General features: G+C 31.5%; 2 protein-coding genes across 2 annotated transcripts in view; one reads left to right on the top strand and one right to left on the bottom strand.

Annotated features, from left to right (window-relative positions):
* Window positions 1–12628, bottom strand: part of LOC134696364 (glutamate receptor 2-like) — a 32189-nt gene extending 19561 nt beyond the window's left edge. Inside the window, exon 1 of the mRNA XM_063558096.1 lies at window positions 12159–12628. Coding sequence (XP_063414166.1) covers window positions 12159–12306 — 148 coding nt within the window. The 5' untranslated portion in view covers window positions 12307–12628. The remainder of the gene's footprint in view (window positions 1–12158) is intronic.
* Window positions 12629–12787: 159 nt separating this feature from the next.
* LOC134697653 (glutamate receptor-like) overlaps window positions 12788–18829 on the top strand; it is a 37658-nt gene continuing 31616 nt past the window's right edge. The window contains exons 1-2 of the mRNA XM_063559936.1: window positions 12788–12999; window positions 17105–17251. Coding sequence (XP_063416006.1) covers window positions 12873–12999; window positions 17105–17251 — 274 coding nt within the window. The 5' untranslated portion in view covers window positions 12788–12872. The remainder of the gene's footprint in view (window positions 13000–17104; window positions 17252–18829) is intronic.

Raw genomic sequence — 18829 nt, 5'->3', positions numbered from 1 at the left:
GGTTTAACTGTCGTTTTGTGTATAATGGTACTATGCTGCATGCGGGATTGATTGTTTTACGGAATGTTGAGCGAACAGGAAGGTTTACTGCAGCATTCTGTAAAGATGGAGACAGTATAGGAAATTAAAAAGCAAGTCTTTTGAATGAAAACGGTGAAACAGAAAGAAACATGTTAAAGTTATTAGAGTAAATGGAATCGTGGCATGCATTAACACTTACATATCTGCAGTCGTGACGACCTATTTAAATGTATAAACTAAATTTTACAAACCAACGATTTTTCCATTCGGTGAATTTACGTGCAGTCCATATAGCGTGATTGTACATCATAACGCAGAATTAAGGAATTCGATTTTTAAAATGTTTTTGGATAATAAAAATGTTTGATTTTGGAGGAATTGTGAAACATTGCGTAACATGCCACTCAATTTGGTCGAAACTGGTAACGCTAGCGCCGATAGATAATAATAAATTCCAAAGAACATTTTATTTTCATTAGCTGACTGTTTACAAATGACTAGAATCAATTAATAGGGGATATAGTTCGAGTGCAAATAACATTTTACGTAATATATTTCTATCTTTTTAAAAATCTGTTTCAGATTTCAATAAAAAGACAAAATTCAATTAGAACATTTTCAAAGTAAATTCAAATGATCAATAGCCTAACAAAATCTGATAAATTTGAATTTAATAAATCCATTAGGTATTTGATTTCGAAAATGAAGTATAGAAACAATATAAACGGATAGATTCCATTAAGATTATGCTACACCGAAAATAAAATATGGAGAAATTTATTTCCAATATCGAATAAGTTTGAAAAATGAATCTTTTAAAGTAATAAAAATGTTGTAACAAACATTATAGTATTACAACATTTATGAGAAAATTTGTACATAAAAATTCTAATACATATGAACTGAACATATGCAAAAGAGTGTAATTAAGCCAAATTCCATTGAATTATTGTATAATGCAGATGGTGCATTTTAACTTTCAAATATGAGCAGAATTTATATTTATCATTTCATCTTGTTTACGTTTTACCGATGCTTTAAGTTAACTAAAAGTGGCAATTTAAAAACATTTTGGCAAAAAAAAAAGGTTTTATAAAAGCTATTATCTGGCACACAAGCATATATTTTTTATCGTATTACCATATCTTGTAGCAAAATAGAGGGCTCATACCGTTTGGTTATGGACATTCTTTAATGCTTAATTTTTATAAAACATGTTCTCTTTGCAATAGTGTGTCAAAAAAAGTATACAACAACTGCAATATTTATCACTGACTAATAGTTACAGTTTTGCTAGTATACAATATTGTAAGATAATGTTCAAATATATTAATATAAAGACACTTTAGCTGAAATATTTCAATTCCATCAATCTTCCGATTTTATTAAAAAAGGACAAAATTGTCAAAGAACAGAGAACGGAAACGGGGAATGTATCAATGAGATAATAACTCGACAGTCAAAGGCCACCAATTTGACTTCCGCGCATAAAAAAAAATCCATCACTCGGAGACCGATTATGGTGGCCCTTGATAGTTATCAAAGATTTGGCAACCTCTTTAGACAAATTTGCTTCCTTTTTTTATTTCATTCTTACACGCTATTAACGCATGTACTATTAAATTTTGAAAAAAATAATCATATAATGTATTCATATTGATTATTAACTATGTCTCTATAACAAAACGTTCCGTTTTCTTTAAAGATATTTAATCTGAATGTCTTACAAATGATGCCTAAATAAAGTATAAGTTTAGAGAATTCAATAAAAAATCTAAAAAAAAATGTTAATAACGGCAGAATATCATTAATCCCTATTTTCAATAGTAGTTTCTGCTAATAGTGAATAATGATTTTAGGATTATAATGTTATATGTTACATTTGTACAAACAAAAAATTATTGGAATTAAGAAGAGACAACAACAATACTATACAAATAATTAGTCAGAGATTAAGGGTTGAATCACAGGTTTCCAATTTAGAGATTTAATGTACGAAAGGAAGAGAAAAAAATAACGATTAGAAATGTTTAATACTTAAAACAGAAATACAAAATAATTGGAGGGATTTATTGTTGTTTTAAATACAAACAATCTCAACTATAAAACAAAAATACAATTTGATTAAGACAAGTAAGTTTATTGGCATTAAAAAAAACATGTAAAAAGTTTATAATGGCAAACATTCAGAGTAATTAAGTGGTTCTCGTTGGTTTATGTGTTACATATATATTTGTTTTCGTTCATTTTTTCAAATAAATACGGCCGTTAGTTTTCTCGTTTGAATTGTTTTATAGTGTCATTTCAGTGCCTTTTATAGCTGACTATGCGGTTTGGGCTTTGCTTATTGTTTAAGGCCGTACGGTGACCTATAGTTGTTAATTTCTGTGTCATTTAGTGTCTTGTGGAGAGTTGTCTCATTGGCAATCATACCACATCTTCTTTATCTATATTCATACTAATATGTACATGTATGTCAACTAATAAACTGTCTCTAACTGACTTGGATGTAAACAAATATTTCTCATATACGACTATCTATAATGAGCAAGACTTATACTGAATAGTCAGCTATAGAATACTCTTACATATTATGAAACAGTCGGGGAAAACCAACGATTTATTAAAGAAATCATATGCAAAAAAAATAAAATTATGGTAGTTCAAAATATTTGAAAGCGCTCAACCCTTCATTAACCTGGGATTTTGAGGGTAACAGTCAAATATAAGAACAAACTGATAGCAAAAATATGAGTTAGACATGGCTTGTCTAGTCAAATCTTTAAGAAAAAATAATAAAAAAAAAGAGAGCCGAAAGATACCAAAGGGACAGTCAAACTCTTAAATCTAAAACAAACTGACAACGCCATGGCTAAAAATGAAAAAGACAAACAGAAAAACAATAGTACACATGACACAACATAGAAAACTAAAGAATAAACAACACGAACCCCACCAAAAACTAGGGGTGATCTCATGTGCTCTGGAAGGGTAAGCAGATCCTGCTCCACATGCGGCACCCGTCGTGTTGCTTATTATAACTTACATCTAGACAACAGACACACATTACTGATCTAAGATTACTCGAAGTAACTGAACAAGTTACAGAGACAACTACAACTGATTAATAAATCATGTCCTCCCAGACTAAAAGTATCCTAATAATACAAACTTACTCTCATACGAAACCTTATCATCACTACCGGTATGTTAAATTTAAAAATATTTATTTTTGTTTTCATGGACAACGGTTTCATACAAATTCTTGAAATTTCAAATGAATTAAGGCAACAGTAGTATACCGCTGTTCAAAACTCGTACATCTATGGACGGTTAAAACAAAATTGAGGTAACAAACTTAAACTGAGGGAAACGCATTAAGTATAAGAGGAGAACAACGACACAACATGAAATTGAATTACCAACATGACTGAGGCACATTCAATGTCAAACTATTTAGAAATTGTCAAAAAAGAGAGCAGACAACAGCCAAAGGCCACCGATGGGTCTTCAAAGCAACTGGGTGCATCAGCTAGCCTCTAAATAAAAATGTTCATGTACAGTCTAGTTTAGTGAAAATGGACGTCATACTGAACTCCAAAACATAAAAATGAACTAGAATTTAAAACAAACAACATAAAAGACGAACAACGACCAGAGGCACCTGACTTGGGACAGGCGCAAAAATACGGCGGGGTTAACCATGTTTAAGTTTAACATAAACTACATGTATTTGTCGGTCTAGACTCATAAACTATTTGTCGGTCTAGCTAACATCAGTCGTACGTCACCAGACACAATGCATGCTGCTTCATATACTAGTTAGATTAATAAATTAATAAATCTATAATTTCTAGACAATTTTGACAAATACTTGATCTGTGATTGATGACATTAACCACAATGTTTGAATAACTGATGTTACATTTTATATGTAATTAAATATATAAAGTTGTCCTGGTGTTCTTACTGACCGTCTCCATCATAACCACCTTAATCGGCCTCGTCATAAAAAAATTCACCCAAATAATAATAATAATAATAATAATAATAATAATAATAATAATAATAATACAAAATATAATAATATTAATTTTAACTATAACAATAATAAAACACACACAAAATAATCTAATATTGAAAGTTTAAAGTGTTGATACCGATTTTGTTGTTGAAGGATTGTACTTATTAACGAATTATAGATTGAAGTCTACCAGCTGTGTCAAATAAAATATGTTTTGGGTTACAATATGGAAGTATGCATGGTTTCTGTTGTATCCGGTATTCTAAGTGCAAGAATTATTATTTACACAAAGATGTTAGGATTATCGAGTCACAGAAAAATCTTACTGGTATTTATTAAAATATAAGTTATGTCTCAAGAGTAATGTACTATAACGATTATTAAGTTTAATGTACTGTATACAAAAAGTAAAATCACAAAAATACTGAACTTAGAGGAAAACTAAATCGGAAAGTTCCTAATCATAGCAAAATCAAATGACAAAACACACGAAACAATACATTTGTACAAGCCGTCGGGTATTTGCACCAGCATACTTCCTGGGATATTGATCAAGGATAACACCAAAATAATTCCCTTCTCTACCCCTCCTCCTTCCAAAGCGTACCGAATGTTTGTCTCCTTATACATAAATACACCAATAAGATATATGTATTAAAAATGACGAAAGGGACAAATAATTCATATTATTTTTAATTTTTTTTTAACAGTTTTCAGCTTGAACGTAAAACTTAAATAAAGTGTATTTTAGCATAAAATAATCGCAAATCTAGAAACATACATACATCAATTTTAATGTTTTATCAATTTAGATTATTGAAATTCTATCATCCATTTGTAAAATATTGCAATGTATTTAATAAGTTTCGAGCAGAATCAATGTTAATTACTGGTCAAATTGCCATTAAGACTTGCACAATTATTATATAAAGCGCAAATCGTTGATGTGAAGAATCTATTTCCAAGTACAAGATAATCGATAAAGAGAACTTGGAAAAGTATAGTGAAACATATAGCATAAGACGTAAATTTCCTCAGACAGAATAGTCAATAGAAGATTCTGGGAAATGTATCATTTATTTAATAACAGGGGAGTTACGTTGATACCAGACACCATAATAAAATGATACCTCACGTCAGTTAATCATAGCTTGATGAAAGGATGAAAACAAACATTGAAGTCAATAATTTGAAAAGTAGTATCATATGTAAAATACAAGTCATAATTATTTCTGATCAAATGTTTTCATGTATAACAAATGAATGCAGCTTAGTTGAACATTAAATTTCCAGCAAACAGTTAAAGATCAATTCAATTTAAGGGTCCCATCCCCTCGTAACCAATCAATGGCTATATCGTTAAAACACTTTGACTAGTGATGTCAAGATTTACATTCATTCTTGTTAACGTAAGGTTTCAAGTTCTGATTTTGAATAAAATAATTGGCTACTGGACGTTAGGTCAACTTGAATAAATCCTTATTTATGTGGAATAAAAAAGACAAACCATGTAGGAGAAATGCGATGAGATAACATAGACTATGACACCCGAACTAACCTTGTTCTAGTTAAGGTATTTTATTTTGATATGTGGGTGAATAGAAAATGTGGATATTGATATAGACGCCACCATATATTTTACAAATGGTATCAATAGATCAATAAATATAAGTCAGTTAACAATTGATAAGATTATATGCCATATATCAAGTATAGATACAGGAAGATATTGGGCACACGCCAATGAGACATAAAAGGTTTTACGCTTACGTTCTATTGCGTTCCCTTACTGCTTACCTAGTCTGAATAGATCTCAGATATTGGGCATCAAAGGTTTTACGCTTAGTACGTTCTATTGCATTCCCTTACTGCTTACCTAGATCTCAGATATTGGGTACACGCCAATGAGACATCAAAGGTTTTACGCTTAGTACGTTCTATTACATTCCCTTACTGCTTACCTAGATATCACTTAATATCAATGCTTTCCCTTACTGCTTACCTAGATCTCACTTGATCTCAATACATCCCCTTACTGCTTACCTAGATCTCACTTGATCTCAATGCATCCCCTTACTGCTTACCTAGATCTCACTTGATCTCAATACATCCCTTTACTGATTACCTAGATCTCACTTGATCTCAATACATTCCCTTACTGCTTACCTAGATCTCACTTGATCTCAATACATTCCCTTACTGCTTACCTAGATCTCACTTGATCTCAATACATCCCTTTACTGCTTACCTAGATCTCACTTTATCTCAATGCTTTCCCTTACTGCTTACCTAGATCTCACTTGATCTCAATACATCCCTTTACTGCTTACCTAGATCTCACTTGATCTCAATGCTTTCCCTTACTGCTTACCTAGATCTCACTTGATCTCAATACATCCCTTTACTGCTTACCTATACTCACTTGATCTCAATGCTTTCCCTTACTGCTTACCTAGATCTCACTTGATCTCAATACATCCCTTTACTGCTTTCCTAGATCTCACTTGATCTCAATGCTTTCCCTTACTGCTTACCTAGATCTCAATATACGATTGAAAAAAAAATTTGTAACGTAGATGAAAAGTACGTCTTTGTAGACATATGAAATTTGATCTGAACGTTTAGTCATTCAGTTTGCTGATATTATACAAATGTTTGTATCGGAATGTCCATTTGAAGAACTGAAAGCTCAATCAAACATTAATTTTAAATACTCAAAATCATATTTATCTAATTGCTTGTTCAATTACATAAGTGACATGAAAAAATAGCCTTCAAATTGGTAACTGTAGAAGATACTAGATATTAATGATTTCCTAATAGGAAAACAATGTAATGTCAAAGTTTATTATCAAACTAATCTATTCTGAAAGAAAAGCAACTATAAAATGAAACATAATTTATCTGTAGAATGGTTAGTGAGACAGGAAAATCGATAATGTTTATTTAACTTTGTATCAAAGGGCATGTGAAATCATATACTGCTCTAAAGCACTACAGACAAACGATTGACAAGTTTATCAAGTAACGAGAGTAATCATCGTTTTCCTTTAAAGTACCTCTCTTAGGAACATAGATCGACAAGTTGGTCTTTTAATGTAACTTTCGTATAAATGTAAAATCACACATAGAAAGATTTAAAACATGTAAATGAAAATGATTAAAAAAAAAACAAAAAAAACCAATGATTGAATAAAACTGTAAATACAAGTGAAATTCAATCAACACACGAACATGCAGCCAAACAACAACTTTCAATCCATACAAAAACAGGCTAAACAAGACATTTCGTTATATAATACTTTCGGCATGAAAATACGGATTTTTTTTGTGCCATTAAAATTTGCTGCTACAAAATTTTAGAAATTATTATAAATTAAGGAATGTATCTCCCTCATGCAAAGCTCTGATTCTTTTCACGGATTTGGCTTTACTTTTTGGATCTTTTGAATTATAGCTGTTCATTTTTTATATAAACTTTGGATTTCAAATATTTTGGCCACGAGCATCACTGAAGAGACATGTATTGTCGAAATGCGCATCTGGTGCAGGAAAATTGGTACCGTTAATGTTATTATAAACTTGTCCAATATTGTATTTCTGTTTCATATGTCTTGACATCTAGAGGAGAAGTTTACCTCGGTCATTTTTTATTACATGGAGGGATTTAATAATCCATATAAGATAAAGGAAAACACCAGTTTACATAGAACATCATTATGGAAATACATGTACACTCAAATGAAATTAAGAATGGAAATATGGAATATGTCTTGAAGACACAAACCCGACCAAAGAGTAGATAACAGCCAAAGTCCTCCGATGGGTTTTCAATGCAGTGAGAAAATCCCACACCCGGAGGTGGGCCTCAGATTGCCCCTAAATAAAAGGTTTACTGGTTTAGTTAAATTAAACGTCATTCTAAACTCCAAAACATGAATGAACTTAATTTTTTTTTAAAGCATACAAGGCTTACAAAGGCTAAAGGCTCATGACTTGGGACAGATGCAAAAGTGCCGTGGGGTTGAACTTATTTCGTGACATCTCAACCCTCCTCCTATACCTATAGCCAATGTAGAATAAACAAACACACATTATACAACAGTAAATCTCAGTTCAAAGGAAGTCTAAATTCGATGTCAGAAAAGGTAAAAAAAAAACTGAGCTAACAGACAATGATACATGATATATATATTTAAAATAGTTTTTTTTTAGACACCTGGTTTTTTTTCTTCTAAGGAGCAAGTTACAATTGAAAGATGAGATGCTGATTAGGAGTAGAGGGTAAGAATATTTGGATAACAGTAACTAGAAGAATAAACGATACGAGCAAGACCACATACATTTAATGACAAGTTGAAATTAAAAAAAAAAAATGATGATAACAAAATCTTTAACACAATTACAGATGAAAAAAGGGTCCATGCTCCAATTGGCTCATGTGTTTCCCAAATAGACCAGATTTGATAATAGTTAATGACTTTTGTGATTGTGATCTTATTTTTTATTTATGTATTCAAATAGGAAATAATTGATAATGATTATGTCTACAGTTTAATTATGTATTAGATATATGGACTGCAAGAACTTCAGACCACAAGGGCTAGTTCAGTTAATTTAGATGAGGTTTTAGTATCAATGGTGGTCGATACCCTAAGGTATTTGGACAGTCTTCTGCCTCTACTAAACGAGCCCCTGTGCCATGTCTTAATTGAATTATTTAGATAAATGATAGTTATCAAAATTATGATGATTCACATGTAGTTTTAAATAAAATGGGCTAGGTCAAAACTTTTGAATTGTTGAACTTGTCGTGTTATATCATCGGATAAAAGCCGGTGTCACTGCTGTAAGACCTTGTCCTCTGTTTTATATGAGATATGCCATGCTGTGTTGTTGAGTATTGGGTGTAGATTTATAATAATGATTACAATAAATAAACTAGAACCAATTTATATAAATAAGATTTTTCTTTTACATGTAGAGAGCAAATACCTATCAACTTCAATACTGTCAAACACTTACAGCTCATCGAAAAGTAAGATAAAAACAATAATCGCATTATTAGAAAAGTGTTGACAAATCATAACTTTACTATCAAGATGGTCTATCAAAGTCGTATAAGTATGAACTAATTCAATAGTTTAATTTGTTTGAGACAAGCAGAAACTTAAAAGCCTAGCATCGATCATTGTTGGGTTACTTCTTAAAAAAATCCGATGACTAACAGATCGAATTGTACAATGATAACTTACAGATCGAGGTGTACAATGATAACTTACAGATCGAGTTGTACAGTGATGATTTACAAATCGATTGTACAATGATAACTTACAAATCGATTGTACAATCATAACTAACAGATCGAGTTGTACAGTGATGAATAACAAAACGAGTTGTATAATGATGACTTACAGATCCAGTTTTGCAGTGCTGACTAACAAATTAATTTGTACAATGATAACTAAGTGGACGATTTGTACAATGATAACTTACTGATCAAGTTGTACAGTGATGACTTACAGATATAGTTTAACAATGATAACTTGCAGATCGAGTTGTACAATGATAACTTACATCATTCTATAGTTTACAATGACGACTTACAGATCGAGATGTACAGTAATGACTAACAAATCGAGATGTACAATAATACTTACAGGCCGAGTCGTTCAAAGATGACTTTAAAATCTAGTTTAACAATAATGACATGCAGATCAAGTTGTACAGTGATGAATAATAAAGAAATTTGTACGATGATAACTTGCAGATAAAGTTGTACAATGATGACTTACAGAATTAGTTGAAGAGTGATGACTAACAAATCGAGTTGTACAATGAAAACTTACAGGTCGAATCGTTCAAAAAATGACTTACAAATCTAGTTTAACAATGATCCCTTACAGATCGAGTTGTGCAGTGGTGGGTAATAAAGCGAGTTGCACAATGATGACGTACAGATTGAGTTGTACAATGATAACTTACAGATCGAGTTGTTAAATGTTGACTTACAGATAGAGTTGTACAGTGATGACTAATTAATCGAGTTGTAATTTGATAACTTGCAGATCAAGTTGTGCAGTGATAATTAACAAATCGAGTTGTTCAATGATGACTAAAAGAACTAGTTTTACAATGATGACTTACAGATAAAGTTGTACAATGATGAATTACAGATAGAGTTGTACAATGATGACTTACAAATAGAGTTTTACAATGATGACTTACAGATAGAGTTGTTCAATGATGACTTACAGATTGAGTTGTACAATGATGACTTACAGATAGAGTTTTACAATGATGACTTACAGAACTAATTTTACAATGATGACTTACAGATTGAGTTGTACAATGATGACTTACAGAACTAATTTTACAATGATGACTTACATAACTATTTTCACAATGATGACTTACAGATAGAGTTGTACAATGATGACTTACATATCAAGTTGTACAAAGATGACTTACAGATCTAGTTGTACAATGATGACTTACATATAGAGTTGTATACTGATGACTTACAGATCAATTTGTTCAATGATGACTTAAGCTAACCTCTCGAGTTGTACAATGGTGTATTACAGATCAGGTTGTACAATGATGACTTAAAGTTCTATTTGTACAATGATGACTTAAGCTCACCGATCGAGTTGTACAATGATGACTTACAGATAGAGCTTTATAATGATGACTTACATATAGACTTGTACAATGATGACTTACAGATCTAGTTGTACAATAATAATTTAAGCTCACCGATCTAGTTGCACAATGATGTCTTAAATATCGAGTTGTACAAGGATGACTTACAGATAATGTGGTATAATGATGACTAACAGATAGAGTGTTCGATGATAACTCACATATTGAGTTGTAAAAAGATGACTTACAAATTGAGATTACAAAGACGACTTACAGATCAATTTGTTCAATGATGACGTAAGCTCATCCATCGAGTTGTACAATGGTGTCTTACAGATCGAGTTGTACAATGATGACTTACAAATCTAGTTGTACAATGATGACTTACAGATCTAGTTGTACAATGATGACTTAAGCCCACCGATCGAGTTGTACCTTGGTGACTTTCAGATAGAGTTTTATACATTTAATGATGACTTACAAATAGAGTTGTACTATGATGACTGACATATCTAGTTGAACAATGATGACTAACAGATCTAGTTAAACATTGATGACCTACAGATCTAGTTGTACAATGATGACTTACAGATAGAGTTGAACAATGATGACCTACATATCTAGTTGTACAATATATAATGACTTACACATTGAGTTTTTTAATTATAACTTACAGATCTAGTTGTACAATGATGACTTACAGATAGAGTTGTACAATGACAACTTACATTATTGAGTTGTAAAATGATGACTTACAAATTGAGTTTACAATGATTTCTTACAGATCAATTTGTACATAGATGACTTAGTAAACCGTAAGTTTTATTGAACAATTCAATCCGTGAGTCACGATTATACAACATTATCTTTAGATTATCAATGTACAACTCGATCTGTAAGTCATCATTGAGAAACTCAATCTGAAAGTTACAGAATCGAAGTCTGCATTATTTTATGCAATTGTGCAGATTTTATATTTTTTTGTTATTGGATTGGAACATTATCATTTGTGTATTTCTTTTCTGTGTGTTATTATCTATATGTCCAATTTAGTCAATATATAAGCATAAACAGTATCAGAAACGTTTTTTTATTAATCATATAATTTGAAATCATGAAAAGTCACTACTTAGTTGTGACCATTTTAGGTACATGTATGTGTGTGTGTGTGTACATTTTCTTACACGTATGACTTATTACAATACTTATTTTTCTACATAACATATTACATGGTACGCAAAAGAAACAATCATCCTATGTCATGTAGGCTCGTGATGATTAATCGTCACCCCTCCTTTCCCCCATATCTACTTAAACTCTAACAAATCCGTGGAATTAAAAGGGAGTCATCTCGTTTAAACGTTAAATAGTCTGAGTTCAATACAAAGAGTATTGTTTTGTTTACCACGGAATACATTTCTTATCAGCTTTTGATAGACAAAACAAAATTTAAATATTAAATACTCACCCCCATATATATCTATGCCGTCCGAAGTTCTGCTAAGTACCGAAAAAACGAGGAACCAAATCAGCATAGCACCACCCATATTGAAAAAGAAACCAGTTCTACGCACCACGAAAACACTATTGTTGTTTTTCTTTAGAATACTCTTCATTAACTTGTTTAAAGATCATATTGTTTTATGCTTCATGCTTAGCTTTTTCAACACTTTTGCAAAGCTCTTATAGAAACCCATCATTAAACACTTAAATCACGGTTTCAAATTTCTTGTTCAATACAATCAAAATGTCATTTATTTCACCCAGATTGGGTCTGCTTTTTACAGTGTCTCCGTAATAGATTTACAATCCAATAATTCAGATAAATGAAATTAGTGAAAATAACATGGTACGAACCGGACAAATCGACCAATAAACATGATAAATAAAATTGACATTAACCAATTACACACATTTACCCTTTGCATCCACGACAAAGAGGCTTAGAGCTTCACACAGCATCTTTTAGTTAATGTTTTAAATCTATAAGTGTGCTGTCATCATCCCTAGAGAAAGTAATTAGATTGCATACAACGAGCTTACACCATCAATAAAGAAGCAAGGGTGGTATTGACATCAATTTAAACTCCATCTTGAAGAGCCCTCAGTTATAGATAGCCGAAGCTGACATGCGCATACAAATTACTGCGTTATAGAGGAAAAATGAAGCATCTTTTGCCTAATGGAGATTTTTAGTAAAAAGTACACAATGAAACAACAAGTGAAGATGAAGATATATCTATTTGTATCTTTTTATTATGTTTTTACAACGATAGATGCGCAAGATTCAAGTAAAAGACGTAAAATTGGTAAGTTATTTTTTTAAGTATATTTTGCCTGCATGATCGTTTATTTAATTGAAATGTACCATTAATATCTTAATCTATTATTACAATTGATTTTTGATCTAAGATTGCCGTCATTTATAAATTTCTAGTCGTTTATCGGAATGAAATGTAGACTGATATGTTTATTCTTAAGTGACTTTGTGTATGTATTGGTGTCATACTCTTTTATTTCAATCATTTCTTAAGAAACAAGATATCGACCATGTAAATTCTATAACTTGTGTACCCCTGGGGAGTTAAAAGTGATTATTGGACTGACCAGTATCTCATTCGTTTTATTTAATTATGTCCTTAGACAGAGGATATTCTATTTATGTAATTAACTTTTTGGTTATCACAGCACCTCCTATGGGATAACTTCATCAAATTACTGAATATGATAGCCAATTATTGGAAATCTGAATCTTTCAGATATATTATTTCGGATTTACAATTTTGGCGAAGTCAATCGGTTATTATATAATTTTTGGTGTATTTTTAAGTTTTATACATCTTGGAGTATAAAATTATATAAGTTTCTATTTAAACATGTATCTAAGTGCATGAATAATGTCAAAATAATTCCAATACACTATTACAACAACAACAACTGCAATGTATACATGTATGTTGTAAAAATTTACTTTTCTACATTGGCTAGAGGTATAGGCGAGGGTTAAGATTTCATAAGCATGTTTAACCCCGACGCAATTTTGCGCCTGACCCAAGTCAGGAGCCTCTATAGCCTTTGCTAGTCTTGTATTATTTTTAATTTTAGTTTCTTGTGTACAATTTGGAGTTACGTTTGGCGTTCATTATCACTGAACTAGTATATGTATTTATTTAGGGGTCAGCTGAAGGACGCGTCCGGGTGCGGGAATTTCTCGCTGCATTGGAGACCTGTTGGTGGCCTTCTGTTGTTGTCTGTTTTATGGTCGGGTTGTTGTCTCTTTGACACATTCCCTATTTTCATTCTCAATTTTTAATAACTTTTTCACTAAAATTTACGTACATGTATGCACCATACGAATAACACAAATGATTGAAGAGCCTTTCTGTTGGGATTTTTGACGAAAACTTGCAGGGAGAGAGTGTTCAAAATGATTCAACGTTTTATGTATTTAGATCCAAACATTTGGGTTTGAAGGTTATCCCAGATACACGTTATCAACTGTAGTCCGTGTCAAAATCTGGTAGGAATTGTAAAGGTATGTTACCACCCTTTTCAGAAACAGTAAAACAAAAACGTAAAACCCCATCAAACAAGGAGTACAGTAGAATCAAACTAAATGCAAAAGTCTGTACATTTTGTTCCTACATACAAATCGATACGAAAAGTTTAACAATTTGACAATCCATAGTTTTACTCAAATTATTAAACCTTTTACCACCATACTAACTGCATAAATGCGGTGTCAAGGTTGCACTTTCTAAATACAGCTGTTCATCAAACCACGCCTCTTTTGGGGAGAATTAGAATACTCATAAAATAATTTTGTTTACATACTGGTTCCCAGTTATGCTCTCTATGTTCCCTCTCATAGAGACATAACTAGGGAATATAACTAGTAAATATACATGTGCATATTGTTAACATTGAAATCAGTGGTAACCCTTTTTTCAAGGTAGGGGTAGTTTAAAAAATTAGTGTTATTTTTAACTTCTAGGATAAGATTTTTTTCAAAACTTCATAGTAAAAGAAGTACAGTTTTAGCCGTAAAGGGAGTTCCTATGGGAATTGCATTGTCAATATTTACAGAAATGCAACCTTTAGCTCAGAATAAGAGAATTGAATACGTACATTATTAAAAAATCTATTGCTATTAAATGTGATTTAAATTGTAAATTCTTTATCAGAACCAAACATTAAAACTGTATGTAAATTGAGAAAGGGAATGGGGAATGTGTCAAAGCGACAACAACCCGACCATAGAGCAGACAACAGCCGAAGGCCACCATTGGGTCTTCAATGTAGCGAGAAACTCCCGCACCCGGAGGTGTCCTTCAGCTGGCCCCTTAAAATTATGTATACTATTTCAGTGATAATGGACGTCATTCTTAACTCCGAATTATACACAAGAAACTAAAATTAAAAATAGTTTGGTCGGTTGACTCCTATAATACAGACTTGGAACGATAGTATTTCCAGAGCCATGTGAATAATGATAGAATGATTTGGGTTTTCACATCTTTCTAACACTGACCTGAACCTTCATAAAAAGTGTACTGAAGAATATTCATTATAATATTCAGAAATAAATTTGAATATATATGATGACTGATTACGTTTGTTTTTATCTTTTAAGTTAAACATCATAGGTTACGAGGGTTTTGATGCCTTTTATCACGCAATGAATATATACACACTTGAAAAAAATCTTCATGCATGCAAAATAATTTCATATTTTCCTTCTCCTTATTAATCCCTCAGCTTGAGAAAGTATACTCAGACGACGCTATACCTTCCGATCCATTGACCTTATTAGGGTACACAAAAGAATGGCCTCGTTCTAGAATTTAAATATTACAATTCCACATACCTTACTGTGGCTGTCAACATCAGTTTTGAGGTTTAAAATTAGTTTTCAACTTAATCGTTTTTTCATTTCAGAAAATAAATTATACATTTTAAAATTTATTGCATCTACGTTAATGTAAATAAAAGGAGCACAAATGTCAAATTGAAGATATGTCATGTGACCGAACTTGCAACGTCTGTCAACGTACACCAGAATGTAAAAAGAATAATTTACTTTAAGACATGCAGAGCACAGGCACTTGTCTAAAAAAAAATATTCCTATATACCTTAACATAACACAAGGTACTTAACTAAATTTTTGAATAATGACACCCAGTCCCAAATTCCCGTTTTTTTTATTTCTCGGTTGTCAAACCTACTTAAACTTAATATGCCGTAAATCTAAATTGATTTATCTACACAATGGTATATGACACGACTATCATTGTTGTCGGGATCATAAGTAGCAGGCCTCAGAAGTCGGTCAACGGGATGTTTTTTTGCCTTCGTCTCAATTTTTGGCAACACCCAGCCCGCAGTGATTGAATTATTATAAAAAAATATTAAAATAAAAACTGTCAGCTTCCCTCTGACTATGAATTATTACCTTTATTGTAAATCCTTTACAGATTATGTGAAACAAACCCAAATAAGGTTGTTATGAAACACACGTGTACACAACGACACTAATGTAGAGTTATAAATTGACCAAAATTTCCCACATTTATTTTTAGCCAGACGATTGACCAATGAGAAACCAGTATAAAGTTACATGCGGACTGGGTGTTGCCAAAAATTGAGACGAAGGCAAAAAAACATCCCGTTGACCGACTTCTGAGGCCTGCTACTAATGATCCCGACAACAATGATAGTATAGTCGTGTCTTATACCATTGTGTAGATAAATCAATTTAGATTTACGGCATATTAAGTTTAAGTAGGTTTGCCAACCGAGAAATTAAAAAAATAACGGGAATTTGGGTGTCATCATTCAAAAATTTAGTTAAGTACCTTGTGTTATATAAAGGTATATAGGAAATTTTTTTTTAGAGACAAGTGCCTGTGATGCAGAGTTTATAAATTAGTCACAAAAGTAAATGCTTATTGAACTGTGCAGGGATTAGAATTGTATGAAATCGCTCTAATAATAATAGAAATGCTTCGAATATTATAGGTTTAAAAAACAAATATTTTAACGTTGAGATCTGTTTGTTTTGTTGATTGAAACATTGCACAAAGGTAAACTTGTGGGAGACAATATTAATTGAATTAGCAAATAGGATTTATGTTGATTGTAATAGATTATACAAATTATTCTGTTTGATTTAATTTATTATCATGTTTCAAACTTTTCTGTGAAATGTAATACATGTACATGTATCCATAATTTTGATTTAAAACCTGTTTGTATCAGGAATGTCGATGTTACAATAACGACATTGGACTGGGTCCCTGTGTGTCGTATGACTATTGATGCAACAGCAGTGAAATTTAACTGGTTTACTGTTTGTCGTCTGCATGTCTATTGAATAAAACTGACCTTTTGCACTCACTTTGCTTTTTTTGCAGGTGCCATATTTGATCGTAAATCAGAACATTTAGCCAAGACATTTGAGTTTGAAGTTCGGAGGTTGTCGAATTCAGACAAGGACATACATTTGGAGCAAACACATGAGATAGTCGAATGTCAAGATAGCTTTCATGTTAGTAATGCAAGTAAGTAAAATGCATACTTTATTCTAAACTACAATTATAAGTTCAACAAAATACCTTGCACAATGATGATATGATAAACATATTTCTCAATTTCACTGGTGTCAGTCTATATTAACCTGAATGTAAGGTTCAACATTAATATAGTATGATTTGAACTATTATACCAAATTCTTTCAAAATCATTTTACTTAACACACTGCCTTTTTTATTTGAATTGGAAATCATTTGTTGAAAAATGCACAGGTATCTCAATCCTACAAGTATAAAAAAAAAATTAAAAAAATGCAGTGTCTTGTATTACTAGTATTGTTTTTTTATTATCAACACGATCATTCAATACTTTAAACTGCCACCATCGACTGCCATATTGATTGTGCTCGAGCACAGACAACCAATAGCTGCCTTTATCTGTATCATTCACTATTTCCAAAGCTGTATAGTCAAATGGTACGATTCATAATAGCTAGTTCTTCTCAAAGGTTTCAAAGTAAAGAAACTATGATTTTAGGAGAATCATTACACTCAGTTTTTTTTAAGTAATGCGTTACACACCTAAATGACATACGATTTTCTCCTCAAATGGTATTTGCATTCATTGTTCTTTGTTGTTCTGCTTTAAATTTGATGATATTGACCTTACCATAACTTCAATTACATTGACTTTATTTTGTTGAAAGATTAAAAAGAAAAGACAAAATTTTGAGTATCTAAAAGATGCAAACAAGGAATTTTAGTATTTTGAATATGAATTATTTGAGATCTTTTGTTACGTGAAAAGTAGCAACTACACAGCATACTCCAGAAACATGACAGATTTAACGCTTGACAGGTCAAATAAAAGATATACAAAAAAGCTCATACATGTAACATACTCGAAACCGCTTTTAATCATGGGAAGATATGAAGGAGTATATACCTTCAAGTTGAAACGAAATTCTAGAGCGTTTCCTTTATTGATTTCCTTAATAAGAGGTTTCTGTCTAACAGGAAAATGTTGAATCAAGGATTCACAGTAGTTATTTTTGCCTATCCGTCATGTGTCGTTTTTTGTTGTTATCATTTTTGTCAGTCTTAATTATCTTTGATTTTTCCATCGGTATAAATCACGATGTCTTTTAAATGACAAACAGACGAAGAAAAGTTTAGGTCAACAACTTATTACAAGACCGACCATATAAAGTAAGATCAAAATATATTTTAAGCATACATGTATAGTAGCCGATAAATAAATAAAAAAGAAAGAAAAAGTAAAAATGAAGCGATACCTAGTCAAGTCGTTCAAGAGAGTGCCATCGTATCTGAAACATACATAAATATGGTCGGGTTGTTGTCGCCTTGACACATTACCCATTTCCTTTCTAAATGTTATAGATATACATAATCAAATGTAAAAATAAAAAAAATCAAGCTAGCCAAATATTTAAACATTCTTATTCACAAGGATTATAGTTACGATATTGTTCATGTTATTGCAAATTTATTAAAGATGACATTTTTTAAAATTGAATTGATTAACTGATAAGGTCTATAAGCATCGAAATTAAACACATTCATTCATGAACCAGTTGTTGGTTTATG

Source organism: Mytilus trossulus, chromosome 14, assembly GCF_036588685.1.
Source record: "Mytilus trossulus isolate FHL-02 chromosome 14, PNRI_Mtr1.1.1.hap1, whole genome shotgun sequence".
Taxonomy (NCBI): domain Eukaryota; kingdom Metazoa; phylum Mollusca; class Bivalvia; order Mytilida; family Mytilidae; genus Mytilus; species Mytilus trossulus.
Note: the sequence above shows the minus strand (reverse complement) of the source record. Positions and strands in the feature narration are given on the sequence as shown.